This window comes from Lontra canadensis, unplaced genomic scaffold (assembly GCF_010015895.1).
Source record: "Lontra canadensis isolate GAN:19392208 unplaced genomic scaffold, GSC_riverotter_1.0 scaffold1, whole genome shotgun sequence".
NCBI lineage: Eukaryota > Metazoa > Chordata > Mammalia > Carnivora > Mustelidae > Lontra > Lontra canadensis.
This window is the reverse complement of record NW_022630995.1, coordinates 104,210,610-104,234,208: the sequence shown is the minus strand read 5'-3', so window position 1 is coordinate 104,234,208 and position 23,599 is coordinate 104,210,610. Positions and strand designations below refer to the sequence as shown.

General features: G+C 35.6%; 1 protein-coding gene across 2 annotated transcripts in view; it reads left to right on the top strand.

Moving 5' to 3' along the window:
- BANK1 (B cell scaffold protein with ankyrin repeats 1) overlaps positions 1-23,599 on the top strand; it is a 305,074-nt gene that overhangs the window by 78,030 nt on the left and 203,445 nt on the right. For both annotated transcript variants that reach the window (XM_032860894.1, XM_032860891.1), the window contains exons 3-5: positions 4,970-5,124; positions 10,367-10,505; positions 20,242-20,381. In XM_032860894.1, coding sequence (XP_032716785.1) covers positions 4,970-5,124; positions 10,367-10,505; positions 20,242-20,381 — 434 coding nt within the window. The remainder of the gene's footprint in view (positions 1-4,969; positions 5,125-10,366; positions 10,506-20,241; positions 20,382-23,599) is intronic.

The following is a 23,599-nucleotide window of genomic DNA, read 5'->3' as shown; positions in this document are numbered from 1 at the left end:
TTATAATGATTCCATTTCCTCTCCTTTCTTAGTATATCTTTTTATCTTAGTATATCTTAGTATATCTCAGGTTTTTTTTCACTTTTTTAGTGGTTTTCCTAGAGTTTGCTATATATATTCATAACTAACTCAAGTCCATTTTCAAATAACACTATACCGCTTCACAGATAGTATTATTACTTTATAATAACAAAATAATCCTAGTTCTTATTATTGTTGTCATTCATTTTTATATATACATATACATATATATCATATACACATAAACATACATACTCAAATACAGTGTTATTTTGGACAAACTATAATCTGTTAGATCAATTACCAATAAGAAAAATAAATGTTTTTATTTTACCTTAGTCATTGCTTCTTTGATGCTCTTCTTCTCTTTATGCAGATCAGAGATTCTGACCTATATTATTTCCTTCTTTCTAAAAAACATCTTTTAACTTTTCTTGTGGCAGATCTACTAACAACAAATTATCCCAATATTTAATTTTCAAAGGAAGTCTTTATTTATCTTTCACTTTTGATGAATAATTTCATAGCATGCAGAATTTTGTGTTTGTGGGTTTATTTGTTTTTATTTAAAGATTTCACTCCACTTTCGTCTTGCACATGGTTTCTAAGAAGTCAAATATTCTTGTTTTTGTTTCTCTATAAGCAAGATTTTTTTTTCTCCATGTTCCCTTAAGATTTTTTTCTTTATCTTTAATTTTCTGCAGTTTAAAGATGATATCATTTTTTTGGAATTTTTCTAGTTGGTGTTCTCTGAACTATTTGTGATTTGGTATCTGACATTAAAGTGGAGAAATTCTCAGTCATTATTCTTTTTATTTTTTCTTTTAAAGATTTTATTTATTTATTTGTCAGGGAGCGAGAGAGCACACAAGCAGGGGAAGCAGCAGGGAGAGGGAGAAGCAGGCTTCCACAGAGCAGAGAGGCTGAAGTTGGACTCCATCCCAGGACCCTGGGATCATGACCTGAGATAAAGGGAGACACTTAACCGACTGAGCCACAGAGGCATCCCTCAGTCATTATTCTTTGAAATATTTCTTCTCTTCCTTCTTTTCTTCTACTTCTGGTGTTCCCATTACATGGATGTCACAGATTTGTCATTTCCCACAGTCCTTGGATGTACTGTCCTATTTTTTGTTTTTGTTTTAGTTTATTTTGTTCCTATTTGCTTTTCAGTTTTCAAGGATTTTATTGGTGTATTCTCTAGCTCAGAGAGTCTTTCCTTAGTCATGTCTAGTTTACTAATAAACCCATCAAAGGCATTCTTCATTTCTGTAACAGTGTTTTTAATTTCCAGCATTTCTTTCTGGTTCTTTTGTAGGTGCTCCAATACTCTGCTTATATTACCCATTCATCTTGCCTGGTGTCTACTTTATACATTAGAAACCTTAGCATATTAATCAGAGTTGTTCTAAATTCCCAGTCTTCTAATTCTAACATCCTTGTTAAATCTGGTTCTGATGCTTACTCTGTCTTCTCAAGTTTTGGTTTTTGCTTTTTGATATGCCTTCCAATTTTTCTCAGTAAACATGGTGTGCTGGGTAAAATGAACTGCTTTAATAGGCCTTTAGTAATATAGTAGTGAGGTATGGTGGTAGGAGAAGCTTTTTAGAGTCCTATGATTAGATCTTAGTCATTTAGTGAACCTATATTTCTGGACCATGAACTTCACAAGAGTTCCTTAGATTTTTTTCTCCCCCTTCTTTGTGGCAAGATGGCTACGGTGGGCTATTGTTGGGCACTTCTCTTCCCCAGATCACTTAGACTCTGATAATACCCCAGTAGTTTAGGCTGTCATTAACCAGTCTGCCCTAGGGACAAAACTTTCTTAGAAAAACAGAGTGCTCTGGAGTATCTCAAAATGGTCTCTTTCTCCCTCCCTCTGCCAGAAGCAAGAGGGGAATTTTCTCCAGTATTTTCTGTGGGCATCTGGTCAAGCTCCTGGAGGTAAATCTCAAAATAATGCAGAGCCCCTACTTTGGCTGGATTTGCCTGCAGTTCTTAACTCTCAGATTTGTCCATACTGAGCATCCAACCGTTTGTCCACTACAGTTGAGGCTTCCCTACCCTGGCACTGGTTCCTGGGTTGGTTTTCACTCCTTACTCTTTATAAGTTGAAAGTCCTTGTATTTGCCTATCTCTCTAATTTGGGGACAGCAGTTTGTGTTATGTACACCCCTTTCTTATGGATCAAAAAAGAGTTGATTTTTCAGTCTGTTCAGCTTTTTGTTACAAGTGGTGATTTCTAAATCTCCTTATATGTGGAACCTGAAACTAGAAGTCCTATACTTTTTATTTTACTAAATGTGAACCTACTAAATTTGTAATTTTATAACTTGAATTTTTTTCAGTGATGTTATAAACTTGTTCCTTATAGGTAAATACTCTTTGATGGAATTTTTATTGGCAACAGTATCTTTTTCATAGTACATATTTTTAGTCTAGTTCCTTATTGCTTAGACCACTTCCAATTTTCTGCATTATAAAGAGTACTTCTGTGAACGTTCATGGAAATAAATTTTTTTGTACAGTCATGATTATAATAAATAAATAAAACAACTCTTAACCTAATGTCACAGAATAATTAGCAGAAAACCTCTAGATACTGACATGGTAGAATAACTTCCACCTTCTCCTAAGGTGATTAAATAAAATCAGTTTCCTTGTTCTTTCATCAATTCACAAAATGATTGAGCCAGTTCTACACAATCTTTTACTGTTTTGGTGTGTGCGAATGTGTGTGTATGTGGGGTGGGGAGAAAGAGAGAGAGAGAAAATAAACTGCTAATGATAGTATTTTAAATTGTTAGAGAAATAAGGGCTGTTTTTCTCTTTTTTCTTTTTTTTTTAATTTAAATTCAACTAGCCAAGATATAACCCATCACTAGATTCAGATGTAGTATTCAATAATTTATCAGTTGCATGTAACACCCAGTACTCATCACATCACATGCCCTGCTTAATGCCCATCACCCAATTACCCCACTCCCTCACCGACCTCCCCTCCAGCAACCCTCAGTTTGTTAAGAGTTAAGAATCTCTCTTGGTTTCTCAATAAATGCTATTTTTCATTTCATTTCAAGGAAGACTAGTACTTGGAAGAATTTGGAAATACCAGATATTTTTGTGCTTTGTTCTGTAACTTTCATAGGACAAAAAAACCAAAACAAAACAAAATAAAAATAATAAAAATAATAAACCCACCACTGTACTTAGATGTGGCATGGGGATAGTTTCTCCCTAGAGGGCATTTTTTTGTTATTCTGCTTTACTGATAGAATTACCTTATATGAAGCTGTAACTTCACTTTTTTTTTTTTGATACAGTAGACAGATGCTTCCATCTATATTGCCTTTGACCCTTATTCTTTTTTGTCCTGTCAGTGTCCTTTTGCCTAGGACTAGGAACACACCTGTACTTGAACAATTTGGATTTTTTTCTAGACACCACAGAGAACCATGGGCCATCTCAGTAAAAGTTTTAGAAAAGGCACCATAAGATTTAGGATTGTTGTTAAGTGATTTGAGGGAGGTTTCAAGAAAACAAGGCTTTGCAGTAGTTCACTTGCTCTCAAAAAGCAGTTGTAATTTTATGATTTGATATATTGACTTTAATCCAAAATTAGGTGACCAATTATCCCAGTATGCCAGCAGCTGAGGGGCTTCTTGGGACACAACATGCTCAGTGGTTAAACCAGGAAAATCCCAGACAAACCAGGAGGAGTAGGTAGCCTTCAATAGAGAGCAAGTTAAATGAAAAGAGCCTAAGGCTGAAATTGGTAAGGAAGTAATAGCTACTGACAGGAGCTAGGGTTGGGGATGTTTGGTCATTTTTGTGATTTTGGCAATGTTCATATGTTCGCTTGGGTTCAGACATGACTACAAAGTGCTCTCATCTCTGACTTGCTCCATCATGGTGACAGAGTAGCCATGTCTGATGTTGCTTTACCTGGGAGAACACTGGGCCAGATCCCAGCAACACCAAGATTTTTATACAGTGTCAGGGTAGTTTCTAGCTGTCAGGGGCTGTTTTCCTTTTTTCCAGTTCTCCTCCTTGTGGATTTGAGGGATAGTTCTGGAGTTGACCTAAGTTTATACACGTGTTCTAGTTGTTAGAGACTTGGTTTCAGCCTCATTGGTCTGTACGCTAATGAGGTGCTTTAAGCTTTGAAACATTGAATAATGAAACAGTTATCCATCATCCTTAACACAATTTTTTTTCTTCAATTTTTCTCAATAGAGAAAAATGTTTTAACAATTGAGACCAAATGTTAAATTGCTAAATGTTAAAACAAAAAGAAATCAAATATTCTTTTCCCTTGAGATTCAAAATTCATATTAACATATTTCACTGTTCTTAGTAATACTGCCATAAAGAAACCCAGCCTATTTGATATAGAACAAACATACTTTTCACAGAGCATATAAACATTTAAATGAACATTAATATCTACTACTAAACCAGTGTTGTATAGAAATACCAATTTATTTAGTGAAGTTTGCCAGTTGTGCTTTTTGTTTTTAAAAATTAGAAATATATTTAAAGAGTAAATAATTATTCTGATTTAAAATAAAATAAATTTTCTTAATTACAGTAATGGAAAAGAAAGAGTTTCATTTTTTCAGGTTTGCTAATTTAATATTAAGAAAAAATATTAAATGGCGGTTAGATTTTTTGGGCGAAAACCTTAAACCACTAAGTGAATATATATAGTTGGTATAGTTTACTCACTAAGGTTATAATACTAGCTAAATTGTGAAGCATTATTTTAATTATTAACATTCAGTATCTTAAACTCAGTTCTGTTGTCCTATATTTTATATTAATTATTTAGCAGTTTTTATAACAATGGTGAAAATAATATAACCTTAGCTATGTTATAATCATGATATATATAATGATATATGTAATCATGATATATATAATCATGAATTCATGAATTTTTCTCTAGATTCTGAAGACTACCTTGAGGTCAACATTCCAACAAACCCAGAAGTGGAACATTTGGGGGAAATAAGTAAGAGAAAGGAAATTGAAGAATTATCAAAAGCTTCAAGAGACACCATACCCCTGGCAATGGTGCTTCCTGCTGAAATTCCATGTGAGGTGAGTAAGATACCTTGTTATTTAAGTGGCTGACTCTATTGTTTTCATAAATATTGCATTTCACTAGAATGTAAGCTCTAACATAGCTGGACACTTTTTTTACTTTGTTCATGTCTATGTCCTCAGAATCCAGATCAGTATCTGGTAACTAGTAGACATTTGATAAATATTTGTCAAATAATTTAATATTGGAGAATATATGAAAGGCTAATTTTATCAGGTGTTATTTGACATGTTGCCAAAAGATATAAATTGCTATATATATGTATCAAGCCACTTTTTTAAAAAGTTGGATTCATATTAACCAGATCAAGGATTTTATTTTTATAATGGAAACACATTCTTGAATAGAATTGAAAAATACTCATATTCTAGGATCACCGATTTTTCAACTCTTAAACATGTATTAAAGGCCTACATTATTAAGTGGAAATATAAGATCTAGAAGAGATGGTCCTTTCAGGAATAAAAGGGTAATGCAGCAGGGGATGGAGTGTGGATTTCTGAGAAGGACTATATGAATGCATGTCTTCCTCCTAAGTCTTCACTGGAATGAACTACTAAAATAAACATACTGGTAGAACTTGACCTGAAACTGGGTCTGCATAATCTCCAGACAATAGAAAGACACTGATCTTTAGTATCAGTATGATTCTGTGGTGTTCTTCAATAGAACAAGCCAAAGATACAGGAGAGCCTTGGAGGTTGCATGAATAGGTCCTTCTGGGAGAACCCAGTGGATTTATGCCACAGGTGACAGGGGCTGCATTTGTCTCGGAGGTGTTTTTGGGAAGACACTCTCCTGATTTTGCTGGAACCAGGAGTCCTGTGCAGTTGGGCAAGGTTTATTTCCTTCATCCCCAGACCCCATGCTTAAGCAGAAGAATCATTGTTTTAAGCTATTATGCTTAATAATGCTCAATTCCGGAGAGAGAAGAACTTCTTCGATGCTACCTTAGGGACTCTAAGAAACTAAACTGGTCTGGTTTCCGGGAACTAACACAGGTGAACAGGCTGAGGAAAATTACAACTTACAGGCCTGGAAAATGTGAGGGAGGGCAGGGTAAGCAATCAGAACTGGTGGCTCCTATTGAGTCAGAAACAATGGAAGAGACAGAAATAAATAGAAAAAACTGTAATCAACAGGAAATGAGAATTATTCTCAAATACGTAAAATCAACCAAAAAAAAGGGGGGGAATCCCTCTGGAACTAAACATTACTCACCAAGAACTCTGCAATGAGTCTGCATAGCTGCTCTGAACAAAACCTACAACAGTAAATTTGGAAGAATGTAAAACCGTCCCCCAACATTAAATTTGCCAAGAAATTGAAGTGTAAAAATTAAACCCCACTATGCTTCAGGCTGAGACAGCTCACTCAGATGGTTGGGTAGGATCAGGATTCTTTTAATAGCAGAATCATGGGCTGTCTTCTATTGACATGGATATAATTCTTTCAGACCCTTGTAAGTTAAATTATTTCAATTTCACATCTCTCTTAAGTACCCCAGTTTTTAAGAGTTGGAAGGTCATTCAAGATTATTTTAGTGTCAGCCACATGCACTAAAAAAGTCAAAATAAACTGATCCCTGGATGAAAAATAGTTATCCCAGTCAAAATCTTGTGTTCCCAGAACCTAGATCTTAGTGCACTCCGAGTCCATATAACAATGGCTAAGTACCAAAGGAAAAATCATTTGTATCCAAATGAGTGAAAATCATTTTTCAGATTTGCCAGGATAACTTTCAGTCTGTGTCAGCTGTCTGAAAGCAAAACCCATGAGCTTACTCATTTCTGAGGCCTATTCCAATTAATGGGTGAGTAAAGATCACTGAAGAACAGGACCTTGCCTCCCCATAAGTGAGACTTGAGACTTAGCCATGTCTTACAAAATCTAGACATTTAGCATACTAACTTTGCCAGTCATCAGGTCTTAGATGATACATGCCTCTTCTACACCCAGCACCTTCGAAATCTAGTGAGTTCCCTTACAGTTTTGTGTTGACATCATGCTAGCACTGAGCTGGGTAGGAGTTCTATATAGTGACATGACTTTCATTCTCTCTGACTAAGAGGGAGTTAATCTGCCTCTTGCTATAAAATTCCTTGGATCTGGACCTGCCTCTTAGAGAAGTTCCCTCCCTGTTCCCTAATAGCAGCTTCATAACTGATAAAACCAAATTTATGATTATTTGAGTGTCCAGTACTTTCTCTATTGAATTAAATATACCCACACAATTATTTTTTTTAAAGATTTTATTTATTTATTTGACAGACAGAGATTACAAGTAGGTAGAGAGGCAGTCAGAGAGAGGAGGAAGCAGGCTCCCTGCTGAGCAGAGAGCCCGATGTGGGGCTCGATCCCAGGACCCTGGGATCATGACCTGAGCTGAAGGCAGAGGCTTTAGCCCACTGAGCCACCCAGGCGCCCCACAATTATATTTTTAATTAACGTGTTCATAATAGTTAAGGAAAGGCTGGATAATGCAGGTCTTCCTTCCTAGAGCAGGCTACTTCCTCTGTGGAGATGCAGGAAACAGATGAAGCTGTGAGTCCTGAGGAGTGTAAGGAGTAGAGTTGGGCATGTTGAGTTTTAAAATGTCATGTTTTAACAGGCTTATTCCATCTAAATTGTAAAAATATGTACAGATTGTCTCCTATGTACATAATTCTTGCAAGATGCCACAAAGATATGAAAAAAAAAATTAAAAAATACTTCAGGATTTGAAAATCTAGCTGGGAAGCCAAGACAAAGACACAAATAACTAATTAAGAGCAGAGGGCATGACTTAGGAAAGAGGAGTATGGGTGTGAAATGTTCCACAATTCCTTTGAAAGTTATTATGTGCTGAAGTTTAGGGAGAATTTACGGAGTTTATGAAACCCGAGTCAGACCTTGACAGAGAGGAGAAGTGTAGAGAGACGGAGGGAGAGTAGGAAATAAATGGCATGCCAACATTATGTACATATAGACCTGGTGCAAAATGAAAATGTAGAGGCCCTTGTTCAAATTAATAAGCACTTTAAGGCAGTGACAGCAGAACATTAAACCAAGTGCGGGGCCTTCGATGTAGAGGGCCTGTGTAACTGCACAGGTCATACACCCATGAAGCTGGCCCTGGGTACAAATGCAGATGTCAGTGCCTCATTTGGGGTGGTCAGTATGCTTGTCTTTTGTTTAAAACTGTCCTTTGGAAATGGTTGAAAGGTGGAGTCCTGCCCTTTATTAGGGCGGGAATCTGATGCATAAGAAGCAGCCTGTGTGAGCCTTCCTGAATGAGAATGAGTTAGCTAGGTGAATAAAACATTGAGAGAGGTTGCTTAGGCTTACTAAGTTTGAGAGGGGAGGGGTCAAAGTTAAACAAGACATGGCGTACCTATGAAAGAGAGCTCTGAAGAACTTTGAAGCAGAGGATCTTGGGGATCTGGGCCAGAGTCAATAGGAAGTTATTAAAGACTTGGAATAAGGTGACAGATGTGAGCAACAAAGGAACTAAAAAAACTGAGCTAAACATGAGGTCCTGTGAAGAGGAGGTATCAAATGTGAGGAACAAGAGGGGCTCATATTCCTGACCTCAGGGGTCACATGAAGCAGTGTCTTGGTGAGGCATAGGGAAAGAAGCAGGGAGACATTCTTGACACGTGGGAATGTGTGTTAGCTGGAATAGTGGCATCTTTCCTCCATTTGCAATGTAATTGATGAGGAGAAATTTAGTTTAAAATATCCTTCAGGCAAATATTTAGGAGCACTAGACTCTGGTGGAAAAATTCCTGAAGTGGAAGTGTGTCAGCTGAACCAGTTCTGTGACATAAACGTATTCATAGAGACCCTTTGGTACAGAGCATTAAAGATATAAGTTTTATCTGTAGGTGATTTATGCTTAGAGACATAACTTTTAAATAAGAGAACTTTGAAGTTAATGACTCTTGGGTAAACACAGTTTTGTAAGAGTATATAAATGAGGTTTCTGTTTATTTTGTGAGAGACTGAAATTTAGTTTGACTTTGGGGGTGATATCGGAGATAAACATAAAAATGGTATTTTCATTTTGGTCATTTTGAAGGGTTAAACAGCACAATGTAGAGTATAGATTTTGATATAGATAGTTCTGATTAATCCTCGGAATGTAACTCTCTGTATTAGCTACCCTATTCTTAAAAGAGAAAACTAATAGCTTTCCATTTTTGTTTCTGTCTGTGTATATTTTGATTAGGATTAAAGGAAATATCCTTCTATTAAAAGTGCTTCACATAATTCCTAGTATAACACAGATGCTTAACAAATATTTATTCCTTCTTTTTCTCTGTATTAATGTCAATCTTTTTATCCCTAATTATTTTTTCTGGATTTTTTTCCAAAAGAGTTTTCAAAAAACTTTTTTGCCTTATCTACAGAGATTTAGCTTTTTGACCTCAATAAAATCTTGATACTTTTAGATTTATAACCTTTATCAACTCAGTAACTCTCACAGATACTCATCACAAATAAAGAGTAACCAGAGAACCTCTGTTAGGTAAAATTTAAAACTTTTGGATGTTTAAAATATGGGACATTAAAACTCATATCTAAAATATTAAGAGATGGGGACGCCTGGGTGGCTCAGTTGGTTGGGCCGCTGCCTTCAGCTCAGGTCATGATCCCAGGGTCCTGGGATCGAGTCCCGCATCTGGCTCCTTGTCCAGCAGGAAGCCTGCTTCTCTCTCTGCCTCTGCCTGCCACTCTCCCTGCTTGTACTCTCTCTCTGACAAATAAATAAATAAAATCTAAAAAAAATAAATAAATAAAATAAAGTATTAAGAGATCCTAGAGCTAAACTTATTCAACCCTCTCATTTATGGATAAATGTACCAAGTTCTAGAAGAGTGAAGGAAAAACGATTTTAGGAAAAAAAGGATTTGGTTGTAGATTACTGTTCCCTGGAGGTCTGTGAAGTGATGCTTATTACCCTGAGAGAGGGAGCCTAAAGAACAGGGAAGACTCGAGACAAAAAGAGAGTAACTGTGTCCTCACTGTTTTTTCAGTTGCCAAAGATGGGAATGAAGACAAAATAGATACCAAGTTGATAAAGTTAAAATGTAGTGAGAATCACATTTACATATTTTATTTCTGAATATAATTGAAAATATGGACATGGTGGAAGACAATTATGCACAGATTCTGTCATTAATAAATATAATGTGTTCTTTTGGTTAATATAAACCTTTTTAAGACCCTAATTGGGTAATATTTTTTATCTTACAGAATCCTGGTGAAATATTTATTATTTTGAGAGATGAAGTCATTGGTGATACTGTGGAGGTTGAATTTACAACAAATAGTAAACGCATTAGGACACAGCCAACCCGTTGGAATAAGACAATCTGGTGTATGAAAGCTTTAGGTAAGAAACTTTTTTATGCATTAATAAATATAAAACATCATCCTGAGTTTCTTTCAATAAATTTAAGATAAATGGTTTCACTTCCTTACAGAACTAAGATTGCTCTGCAGGTGCTTCCTGTGTGTAGCTTTCACATACCCAAGGTGGTTATTAGTAATCTGGATTCCCAAAAGTATGAATGTGTAAATTATGAGAAATTAGCTTGTGGACCATGTGGTGAAATGACTGCCTGCAATAGCACATCGTTTTAAATATGTCAGTAGAGAGCCCGTTAATATACATCAGTGATTAAATATGGAACTAAAACTATATGCTTTATTCTAATAGGATTAATGAACATTTGGATTTTCAATCATGAATGTTATCCTTTCCTTTTTTTTCTTTTGTCTTTTTTTTTTTTCTTTTGCCAAGCTCGTGAATTTGGATGCTTTGGAAAGCATAATTCTTTTTCACTATTTATCATCATGGTACCATTTCTATATATAATCTTCCTTCATTTCCTTATTTAACTTATGAGGTTAACCATTTTATTATCCCCCTTTGCTTGTAGCATGATAATGTAGCAGATTTAAAATTCCAGATAGAATAGCCACACCTGCCATAATAATTGTACTAAAATCACAGTCTACTATGTTAATTTCTGAATGTTTTGATATAAATGTAGGACTACTTGGTTTTTGAATTTATTATATCATTTAACAATCAGAGAATAAAATTACCTTGTGATACTTCTTAAATGTGAAATTTGTAAAAATTTTTTACCAAAAAAAGTACACAATCTTTTTTTTTTTTTTAAGATTTTATTTATTTATTTATTTATTTATTTAAGAGAGACAGCGAGAGAGGGAATATAAGCAGGGGGAGTGAAAAGAGAGAAGCAGTCTCCCCACTGAGCAGGGAGCCCAATTCAGGACTCAAGTCCAAGACCCTGGGTTCATGACCTGAGCTGAAGGCAGATGCTTAACGACTGAGCCACCCAGGCAACCAAAAGTACACAATCTTATTATGAATCTATACATGTAATAAAAACATTTAAAATTGGGGCACCTGGGTGGCTCAGTGGGTTAAAGCCTCTGCCTTCAGCTCAGGTCATGATCCCGGGTTCCTGGGATCAAGCCCCTCATCCGGCTCTCTGCTCAGCAGGGAGCCTGTTTCCCTTCCTCTCTCTCTGCCTGCCTGTCTACTTGTAATCTCTGTCAAATAAATAAATAAAATCTTTAAAAAAAAAAAAGCATTTAAAATTAAATATGATGTGAAATTCATCCTGAACTTTTTTTTTTCTTTTGGAAGTTAGCTATTATGAAGACCATTTACAGAACATTTATAAGCATTTCTATTGTGTTATGAAAAGCATGCATCTCCTCTATGGTTTTCCTTGCACAGGTTAGGTCAGAGTTGAATTATAGAAAGGGAAGGACTGTATACCAGGCACTTACAAACATTTCAGACACTGTTCCCTGTTATGGGCAAGGATATGCAGAAGTGAGATGAGAAAGAACTTTGTCTCTTTTCTTTTTCTTCCCAAAGCCCCTTATTTACTTATGCCACATTTAAAAATGATTTAATGAACATTAATTTCTAACTAATTAGTTTTCAAGTTTAAACTAAATCTAGTTAGACTAAAATTGCTACAGCAAAATCAATATTGCAAATTAAGAAGTACTTAGATAATATTTCCCAAATAGCAAATCAAAGTGTCAAGTAAAATTATTCACATTAAGATTATATGTTCAGCTTACCAGTAGCTAAAAGCAATACAAAGAACAAATTATGTCAAAATTCAAATGTTTTTCAGAAAAGCAGAAAATTAATAGTCTGTATCTTTCAAGATATGCCAAGCCATATGCTATGTGATTGCACAGCACATTTGTAGTAAAAAATAAATGAACCACTATTTACCAGTTATGTTATTTAACCTTTCCTACTCTTATTTTCAGTTAATATGTTCTGGAAATTAATGAGAAATTTTCTTACCAGGTGTTGGAATATATAGGATGGTTCCATGAAAGTGTGTGGGACATGCCTCCACAGAAGTGGCCCCAGAGTCTTATTTTTTCTGCCTCATACTACTGTTTCTTAACATTTTTGTAACCTTAGCAAGAGCTACATTTTACATTATAACTCAGTACATACTCAGAAATATAGTTAAAGCGAAGGTTTAAAAAGTTGTGATGAGAGTAACAGTTTTAGCCTTGATAAGTAAAGAACTTGGAAGTTGTCACTCCTATTCCTACAACAAGAAAAAGCTAAACAAACTGAAAATCAGTGACTTATCCTGAGCTCCTCAGAGAACTAAGGTTTTGGGCAAACCACCATCCCAGAATCTTGAAAGGAAAGTAAATCAGAAGAGTGACATCTAAGATCTGCTTGGCTGGAGAAGAAGTCACTGGTGCCATAAAGTGGTAGGCACACTTAAATGGTAATTTTGATCAATTACTAAGGGTAGAGTGTGAACTAGCTCAAGAGTAAGAAATTCCTGAGAACATCCCTAATTTTGAGGGAGTCACCTCCAGGAATCTTACCAGGTTCACATAGTGAAGCTCTAAGGAAGATCTTCTAGAGGCTCTGCCAAGGATAGAGGAAAAATAATCATGGTGAAATACTCCCTGTATAATCTCCATAGCAACAGCCAACTCTTCAGGGAAACTACTTTACCAATGCCTTATCCCCCCTGGGGAAGGATATCTATCCTGTTGTAGCCCCCTCTAGCTTTTCTGTCTCACTTGGGGTGGGGAAAGAAATTCATGCCACAGGACAAACACTTGTGAAGGTGACAGCCTAAAGATACCAGCCCACTTGAAGACCAAGATTTAATGACAAGAAATGATTAGAATGCTTCCCCCCACCGCAACCTGACTACCACCACAAAAAGGTCTCAGTATAATGGCAGAAGGTTACAGCTGGAAATACTGCAAGCTGCAGAATCTTTCTGAGGAGGAGTAGTTAGGGAAGCCCAAGGTCAAAAGGAAAGACAAAAACAAGGATAATAGAGGAATTTGAAGCCTCTGGGATCCACAGCTGTAGCAAACATGAAATATGGCCCCTCTCTCAGCCAGATCACTGTTAATTCTCTCACTACATGCCTACTTACTTCAGTTTTTCTACCTGACACAGCATGTCTGGTTTGCAACAAGAAATTATAAGACACGCCAAAAAGCAAGAAAAAACACAGTCTAAAGAAAAAAGCAAATACCAGGCCAGACTTAGATGCGACACAGATGTTGGAATTATCTTACAGGGAATTTTAAATAACTATTATTAATGTGTTAAGGACTATAATGGAAAAGTGAAAAACATGCAAAAACATATGGGTAATATAAATAGAGAGATAGAAACTATTTCTTTTCATTGCCAGTCAAAACCAACTCAGCTGTAACCATGATGTGTTAGTGGGTCACAAATCATAGGTGGAGAACTATGCTTTGTAGGTACACTGACCAATGTGGCCACTAGCCACCACTAGTTATTTAAACTTTATTATAATTAAATGCAATTTAAAATGAATTCTCTCAGTTGCCTAACCATATTTTAAGTGCTTCATTAGAACATATCCATCCTCTCAGAAAGTTCCTTGAACAGCACTGAACAGCACAGTGTAACAGAGTTCTTTTTTCTCTACACAAGTTGTGGAATAAGAGAGTATCCAGCATGCTCTTTAAAGGCTAGTGATTTGTCCAGAATCTTTAGTGTAGCCAAGGAAACAATTAACTAGTAGCCAAAAGAGCTGTTTTTATTCTGTTTTGTGCCATTTACTGGGTAACTTTAGAAAAGTCCCAATAGTGCCTCAACTTCCTTGTTGATAAAACAACTTCTCTAATTACATTTTAAATACTTATAGACATTTGGAAATAAGAGAGATAAGATACAAGACAACCCTTTAAATATCCAGCTGAAGAATAAAGGGTTAATCTTTCCCTCTAGTAATTCCTTTAAACATAAGGAGTGGCTTTTCTGGAATACCTCACCCTCAGCTTCTGGATAGGGTATGATAAACCATTTAAAAATTTATGGAGGGGGCGCCTGGGTGGCTCAGTGGGTTAAGCCTCTGCCTTCAGCTCGGGTCATGATCCCAGGGTTCTGGGATCGAGGCTCTCTGCTCCTCGGGGAGCCTGCCTCCTCCTCTCTCTCTGCCTGCCTCTCTGCCTATTTGTGAGTTCTGTCTGTCAAATAAATAAATGAAATCTTTTAAAAAAATAAAAATAAAAATTTATGGGGATCATCTTTCTAAGTATTGTACTCCTTATATTGCATCCTGTCTTCTCTCAGTCCTCTGTTTATATCTCTTGATATGAAAGCCACCAAATTTGTTCATCCCCCTTCACCTTTGGAGATTCATGTTCAAGAAAGCTCCTAATTCTATGTTATCTCATATATAATCCCTGAACTCATTGGTGATTTCTAGGGGCAGGAAAGATCTTGATTAATACCCCACATTATCTAATAAAAGTCTATACCGGGGCACCTGAGTGGCTCAGTCAATTAGGTGTCTGCCTTTGACTCAGATCATGATCCTGGGGTCCTGGGATTAAGCCCCACATTGGGCTCCCTATTCAGTGGAGAGCCTGCTTCTCCCTCTCCTCTGCTGCTTCCTCTGCTTGTGCTCTCTCTCTCTCTCTCACTTTGTCAAATAAATAAATAAATAAAATCTTTAAAAAGAGAGAGAGTCTATACAGATTTAAGTCTCTAAAAAATTTTTTCTATACTTCTTTGAATACCAGGTTAAGATGGAAAGATCTAAAATGAAAGTGGAAACATACTAGGGATCCTTCCCCATTACGAATACATCAAGTTCAAAAGATGGCCTCCATCTTTCCAGTCTCTTTCTGATGTAGAAAAATTGCTCATATGATTTGATTTCTGATCATCTGGGTCATGATTTAATCAGCCATATTACTCAAAATGTGGTTTTCTTTCTGTAAATACTCTCTTGTACAATAGCCAGAGCTTCGTGTACTAAATCTGGCTGGTATTGAGGACTTCACACTATTCACACACTTCACACTATTATCCCAGAGGAGAATTATTTCTAGTCACCATTCCATAGTCCCTAGGGTATATAGCCATAATCATCATGGAGCAAGATGGCTTCTAAGACCCTTACTATCACTCCCAAATTTTGAGCAGCCTGATAAAGCAGTGGTTTTCTATCACCATCTCTGATTGCAAAAGTCAATTCTATGCATCTCTTCTCTACTTCATATTCAGTGACATTACCTCGTGTATTAGTCTCCTCTGGCTGCCATAACAAAATTCCACAGACTGGGTGGCTTAAAGGACAGAAATTTATTTTCCTCACATTTCTGGACACTGGAAACCTAAAATGAAGGGGCAAAAACCTTTTTGGCAAGATCTCTCTCCTTGGCTTATAGATGGCTACCTTCTTGCTCTGACTTCATATGGCCTTTTCTCAGTGCATGGCACTTCTGGTGTCTCTTTCTCTTCTTATAAGGATACCAGTCCTATTAGATAAGGGCTCTACCTTCTGACTTCAGTTTAACTTTAATTATCTCTTTAAAGGTCTTATCTCTAAATACAGTCACCTTGGGGGGTTAGGGATTCAACATAGGAATTGTGGGGTAGAGGGAACATAATTCAGTCCATAGTCTTTGGTTGCTTGAAATCAGCCATGGTGGAAGTATATACTCCACAGAAATTGGCAAAAACTATGAATCACATCTTTTTGATTTTCTTTTTGAAAAGTCAGTTTATCAACACAACACTGGGATAAAGAAGGCTTTACTAAATTGAGAAGGTTTCTACAAGACACATCTGCTGGTATCCCATTAATCAGAGCTTAATCCCAAAGTTATGTCTAGCTATAAGGAGGAACAGAAAATTTAGTCTTTTTAGTTAGATAGTCATGTGCCCAGCAAAAAAAATAATAATAATAATTAATTAATTAAAAATCAAGATTCTGTTTCTAAAATGAGAATAAACTTTGGGATAGGCAACTAACATTCTCTTTTAGATAATAGTACCTCTTTAAACCAACTAATAATATAATTAATTAATTAATTAATTAAATTATGTAAAATAAAACAATTATTTCTTATTATTCCTTCCTTTCTTTGAAGAGTTTCTTAGTCATTTTAAGTGTGTGAATAATACTCAACACTGAGGCATGTCACATACTCTGAGACCTACTTACAGTGCTCAGAGCTCTCAGATTTTTCACCAACCAACACAACTCTTTGCTGTATGAATGTTCTTTTTAAATGTATGTTTCTTTCTAATTTTGGTAACAATTCAGAAAAAAATCAAAATTATATTCAAGTACAATTATACCAACCAGTGAAGAAATCTTAAGATGCCCTTTTTCTAAATGGTATCTTTCCCTTCTCACATACTTCCATAGCTTAACCCGATTTTTTTGACAAAATGTCCTCTAATTCTGTCTTCTTTTCCTCTCAAATTAATAAATTCATACACTTATAGTTACTTCATTTTCTAAAAAACACACCTTTCTAATGGTATCCACAGGTTTATTACTGACAGGAACTGCCTTGTGCTAAAGGAATTCGAAGTTATTCAGGAACTTGCAGTAGTCTCTGCTAATGCCAAAAGTTATAAAAATACATGTGAAGTCTTTAAACTAGAAATATCAACTAATGTTTACTCAGAAGGAAGATGGTATTCCTCTGGTATGTATAGTTCAGCCAGAAAAATACTTTGCACGGCAGGGGGACAACCAGTTAAAAGTTGAAAGAAATGTAAAAATACCCACAAAGATATAGAATCTCTTGTTAATTAAGAAACTGTCCTGGATAATGTAAATTATAATTTCATATTTCATTAAAAGAGTTCAAAAAATACTTTATTTAGGGTGTGCCAAATATTATGCTTAACCTACATAGGTAAATAACAACAACTGATAAGAAGTTTTTCTATCATAATTGAGGAGAGCAGTTTTAATATATATTAAATTGTTACCAACTTTTAGGCATGACCAAAGTTTTGAAGCCACCAATATTTATTTAATAATAAAATAATATTCTAATCAAAAGAAAACCATATTGATTTCAGTTCCCATGGAAACATTAGGTGGGTTCATGTAAGGTTTACTATGTGATAAAAGGCTTAAGTTGGTTGATAAATGAACACAGCTTCACAGAAAGTAGAAATACAGAAAGCAAACAGCTCTTAAGTTATTGGATTTGTGAAATACGTATTTTTAAAGAATTAATGAAGGTAGTTCTGACTATTCAAAAACACTTTAGATCATGTTTTCCATAAACTGTTTCAGTCTGTTGTCCCTCATCTGGAAGGACAGACCACTTAAATCCCAGAGTCAGTGTAGGTTGACAAAGAATTTTAAATGGCCTGGACCTTGAGATTTGAAATTTGAGTAGAATTTCTTTTTTGCTGTTGCTCCTCTATAAGTTTTCTTTGTTATGTATCTGTGTTTGATGTGGGCAAGAAGTTCCATCTTCTTACACTATAAGCCTTTTTTCCTCTCCATTGCTAACTCTAATACCATTGCTTGGTTTGGTGATCTTAACTTATACTTGTGTGTATTTCCAGTGTTAAATGTTACTTCCTGACTTTAGACAAGTAGCAGAATTCACTTTCCTTCTCTTCTGAGTCCTTAAATTAATTGGCTTTTATTTTTATTAAAGAGCTATAAAATGTAAGTACATTAATGGCCACACTCAAAATAAAATAATGCTCAAGTGGAACAGGATGCTGTTTATGAAAAGACCAATTCAACAATACATATTTAACAATACATATTTAATACATCCCAGCCAGATGAATCCATAAGGAATCTTCCAAGGTCTTGATTTAATAACCGACATTCAACAGATAAGAAATACAGCAAAGACAGTACTTCAAAGGACATCTCTTGGGAAGATTATTCTAAAATCAACATCATTATCAATAGATCTAATGGTACAAGTTATCAAAAATCAGTTCATTTGCTTTCAAGTTAGATTTTAAAGAATTTGGATATTTTAAGCATCCTGTATCAAAGAACTACCAAGCACATATTCTCATCTTATATCTCTCATGATTCATCACCCAACTTTCTTTTAGAAGGTGATCATCCCATTGCAAACTCTAATCTCTTTTCTGATAAACAAAATCGATATCTTCTTAAAATTGTCTTTCTAGGGGCGCCTGGGTGGCTCAGTGGGTTAAGGCCCCTGCCTTCGGCCCAGGTTGTGATCTTAGGGTCCTGGGATTGAGCCCCACATCGGGCTCACTGCTCAGTGGGGAGCCTGCTTCCCCCTCTCTCTCTGCCTTCCTTTCTACATACTTGTGATCTCTGTCTGTCAAATAAATAAATAAAATCTTTTAAAAAAAATCATCTTTCTAAAATCTACCAAAATTTATTTCCTTTGAATAGAGTAACTCCAGAACTCTCTTTACTATATGTGGGCAGCTTCAACTGATGAGATGTACCTCTGTTGCATTTTCTCTTACATTATCTTCTGGATGGACTTATTTTGGGAGGAGAGAACTTTTATACATATATATTCTTTATAATACAGGTTAGGTGTCTAGTCAAGAAATATGGAAAGAGAAAATTACAGCTTCTTGATCTACTTAAGCTTAAGATTGCTTTTGTTAGCTTTAAATCTCTGAGCAAAATTATAAGAGGTCCTTTAATCTCTTTAGGAGATAAAGTAAAATTAATGCTTAAACCTTAGAAACTTTTAAATATTCAAAGCTTCATCAGGTGCCTGAGGTTAGAATAGGTTTTTATGATCTTGTACCAAATGGCTTATAATCCAACCCCCAGATGTCTGGGTAACAGTTTTCCAGGAGAATTTGGGAAATATCTCCATGACAGAGAGTCAGAATTTTTTAAAGCAAATGGATTTCAAGGCTTAATTTTGTTTACTTTTGTTACAATAAAACAAAATAACTTTCTTGCTGAAATGATTTTTTATTGTTATTCCTTCGTATCGATCCCGAAATTCTTAGGAAACTCTAACTCTGTTGTTATGTTAGTGCAGAATTCACAAGGCATCATATCAGAAAAACTTGTTCTCAAAAAGCATTTTGATGAGGAGTGCCTGGGTGGCTCAGTTGGTAAAGCAACTGCCTTCAGCTCAGGTCATGATCCTGGAGCCTGGGATTGAGTTCCGCATTGGGCTCCCCGCTCCACGGGAAGTCTGCTTCTCCCTCTGACCTTCTCCCCTCTCATGCTCTCTCTCTCAAATAAATAAATAAAATCTTTAAAAAAAATGTGGTTTTGATGAATGTATAGTATAAATAGTGCTTAAATAGCAGGGTATTAATCCTCGCCTTCCCAAGTTTTTCACAGTAATCAATTTCATAAGAGTTTGATAATTTCAATCGAGTCCTATTCTTTCTCTTTCCAAATACAACTTCGAGAAACTTGCCTATAATAAATGAGAATTTTCTTAAGGTTATTAACAGATACACAACTTTAAATGAATGACTGTATCCTTCTATATTCTAAAGTATTATGTAAAGATAATTATAGATTATACCAAAAAAAGAAGGTTTAGTAGTAGGGAAAAAGGATTTAGGGCTTTGCTTTTACTATAATTTTAGCATGTTCCAATCTTGTAAGGTTTTATTTAATTAAGTCTAAAACTGTACATTATATTCTTTGGATACGAAGGATAAAAAAGAACACATTTAGTGCTAGAAGTCAGTAAAATTGTTATGAATTCTTAAATATTCCTTCATATTCTCTAAAAGATACAAAAACAGGGTACATGCATTGCATGCTCAGCTCTTAACTCTTGTTTGCGTTTCCAAGATTTTCCTGCTGGCTCTGTCAGTGTCCGCATCTACTGTGATGGAGTCATTAAGGCCACAACAGAAATGAAATACTCTACAACGGCAAAGCCTATGGAAAACCTACTGGGAGTGGCACATCCAGGAAACAGTGTGTGCCAGGTAGGTGGATCTTCCCACAAAGTTGGTAACAAGCCAAAGAGCCAATGCTGGATAACAGAATGAATGCTTTGATATAAAGTCTGAATGTTGGTTGAATAAGAGTGAATTACTCATCAGTAGGGAGGGAGGAAATGGACTTCTGTGATGCAGAGATGCAGATGAATTAGTTTGCTTAACTCAAAAGTCATTCCAGAGAATGTCACTGGGAGACAGGTTCTCCGTTACAAAATCGCTTTTGTGATGGACTCATTTTAAAGCTGCCACGGAGCAGATAAAGAAAGACAGAAGGATTAGGCTGAACTCTGGAGAAACAAATACCCTCTTTATCCAGACCTGGACAGTGCAATATAAAAGTCAGGTCATTGAGGTTCAGGAGTCAGACAAACCAAGAGTACTACCGAAAAGGGAGCCCAGGGCACTAATCTAGGAATTGTTATTTTCATGTTATTTTCATGTTATATTTCATATAACAATTTCATCAATTGTTATATTTCATGTAATAAAATTGTTATTTTCCAAGCTCAGTGTGTTTTTCTTTGTTTCATTTATTCCTGTTACCCGAAAGTGAAAATTATTGCTTTAAATTGATAGTATTTATTAGGAATTCCAGAACTGCTCAGATTTTCAGGGAAGTGTGCAAAGAGGCATTTGCAAGCCCCAGGTTCTTTCTCTAGTGTGACAAAGCATTATTCAGCAAAGAGGACTTGGTGAGGAGTTTCTAGTCTTCTCAAAAGGCCTTGTTTGAGGCACTTACAGGCAAATGGAGATGCTGCCGATGCCTTCATCAGTAGAGAATGCAACAGTTGCATTTTGATTACTCTTAAACCATTGGTTTGACTTCTGCATTTTATTTATTTATTTTTTTTGTTACCTGACCCACTTTCAAAAGAAAGTTGTTTAATGTGGAATGTTTATCCTTTATGTGCTTATTCCATCACATTTTCAGAGTTAAATAAATGACATTTCTTTTTAAAGCTACTTGATAATTAGATTATAACCTTTTTAAAGCTACTTGATAATTAGATTATAACCTTTTTAAAGCTACTTGATAATTAGATTATAACTGAATTGCCTTGGGTTTCTGGCATGGACAGGGATGGTAAAAGGGACTAAAAGTGAAAAAGAGGTAGCTAAACAATGAGATCTTCAAATTTACCACAAAACACTCTATAACGAAATCATCAATGATAATATGGCTGGATAATATGGCTGACAGGTTGTCACGAAGACTTATCTGTTTAAACTAGTTTGAAATTGGAGGCTTTGTTATTTATTTTGTGTGACACATTTTTCTGTTAGAACAATGGCAAAGGTAAAAATGTCTTAGAGAATGTTCAGGAAATAAAGTACCATTTGTCAAACTGGTGACTCTGAGGACGTTTGATAAAATGTCCATATTGTAATTGCAAAGCAAAAACAAAAGTATTAGCTTGAAATACAGATTGTTTCATTTTATTGTGACAAGTCTACCTTATCTTCCACTTTAAAAATTCCATTCATTGCGAAAAGATTAATAAAAGTGATATATTGCATTATCAGTATTCAGTTAGCATAGAAGTAAAGCAGAACCCCCAAACATATTTTTATGTGGATTTTACCTTTGTGGAGAAAAAAACTTTCATATGCAAGAAGATTAAATATAATGTATTACTCAGACAATTTTTCAGAGTGCTTTATTAAGCCAAGTCATGGTTCGTTTTACAGCTTTGAGTGAATAAAAACTGTTTTGTATCATTTTCAGATAACTAGAAAATACTTTTCACACTCAGTGTCAGAAAAGAGAGGTGAGAAAAGGTTATGATTACATCTTAGGGTTCTCCTCTTCACCTGTCCCTGGTGGCCTAGCAAAAGGAAGGATGCTAGACAGTCAAAGCTTGATTCAGGCTTTTACTCAGGGGAGAATCACTTTGAACCTGAGAGAATACGGAGAGGTACAATTACTCTAACTTGGTGACAGCAGACCACAACATGGTAAGAAGAGACATTAGGAGATTTAGTTTAATCTGCACAACTGTAGATAGGCTTATGAGTTTGGTACTGTCGTCAGGGGACGTGGACGTGTCATGAAATTAGATCAAACAAATTCTGAGACTGAGACCTCAGACCAGACCGAGCTGTACTACCACAGGCCTGAAGGAGGGAAAAGGCTACCATTCAGTCAGCCTCTGTCAAATCTTAGACCAGGAATGGCATGGGGTTCTCCAGTCCACCGGCACTTGGACCACATGAGTTATCCCTTCTATGAATTTGCAAAGATAGTGAAAGGCAGACTCTACCCCTGATGAAAAAGAAGGAACTGCTGGGGCATTTCCTTGATGTGTGTTAGGGTTGTTTAGCCTCAAATGAGGTGGCCCAGCCCATACTGTGCTTCCCTTTGCAGGCATTTGGATTTCCCTTTTGACGTTTGGCTTTGTTCCCAAGCAGATTACATTTTTTAAAATGTACAAAAAGGTTTGCTTTTCCGTGCCAGCATAGAACATTACAGTAATTGTTTCTTTCATGTACTTGCTACTCTGTCACTTAATTGGGAAATTTGGATATTTTGCAAATAGTTGACTGAACATCTCTAGTCAAAGAACAGCATGCATTGTAATTTTATTCACTGTAGTTATCATGCATTTGTAAGAAAATATACCACCAGATTTTAATTTCTTCAGTATCTGATCTACTTTGTTGAAATGGCATAGCATAAGAGCCATCCTGAGTTTTCCTGTAAATTTTAATGGCAGATGTGTCTTAAGTAATCTTAAAAATTAGTAGTAGGACACTTCCTGTAATCATTTAAAAGCTATTGGGCATATAATAATGTGAACATCCTGTGAATTTGAGGAAAGGAATACTAATGAGAAATCTGTGGGTTTTATTTTTCAGTAATCCTAGAACTTGTAATAAGAAACTTTATATTATCATTTAAAAGCTGTTGGATATATAGCAAAATGACCACTCTGTGCATTTGAGAAAAGAAACGATGAGATTTTTGATTTTCTTAGTTTATTTTTAATGATGTCCATTAGGTTTTAAATAGTTTACCTAATTTGCCTTAATTATCTAACTCCCTAAATCATTTCATCTTTTTTGGATAGATATTAAATCCCAGCATGTAGCCTCATAAACGTACAATTTCCAGAGCATTACCTAAAACAACAAATTTAAGAGAGATTCAATGAAAAAATGAAAAAAAATCCAGAGTCCAACTTGGAAAGATAATTAGAATTCAA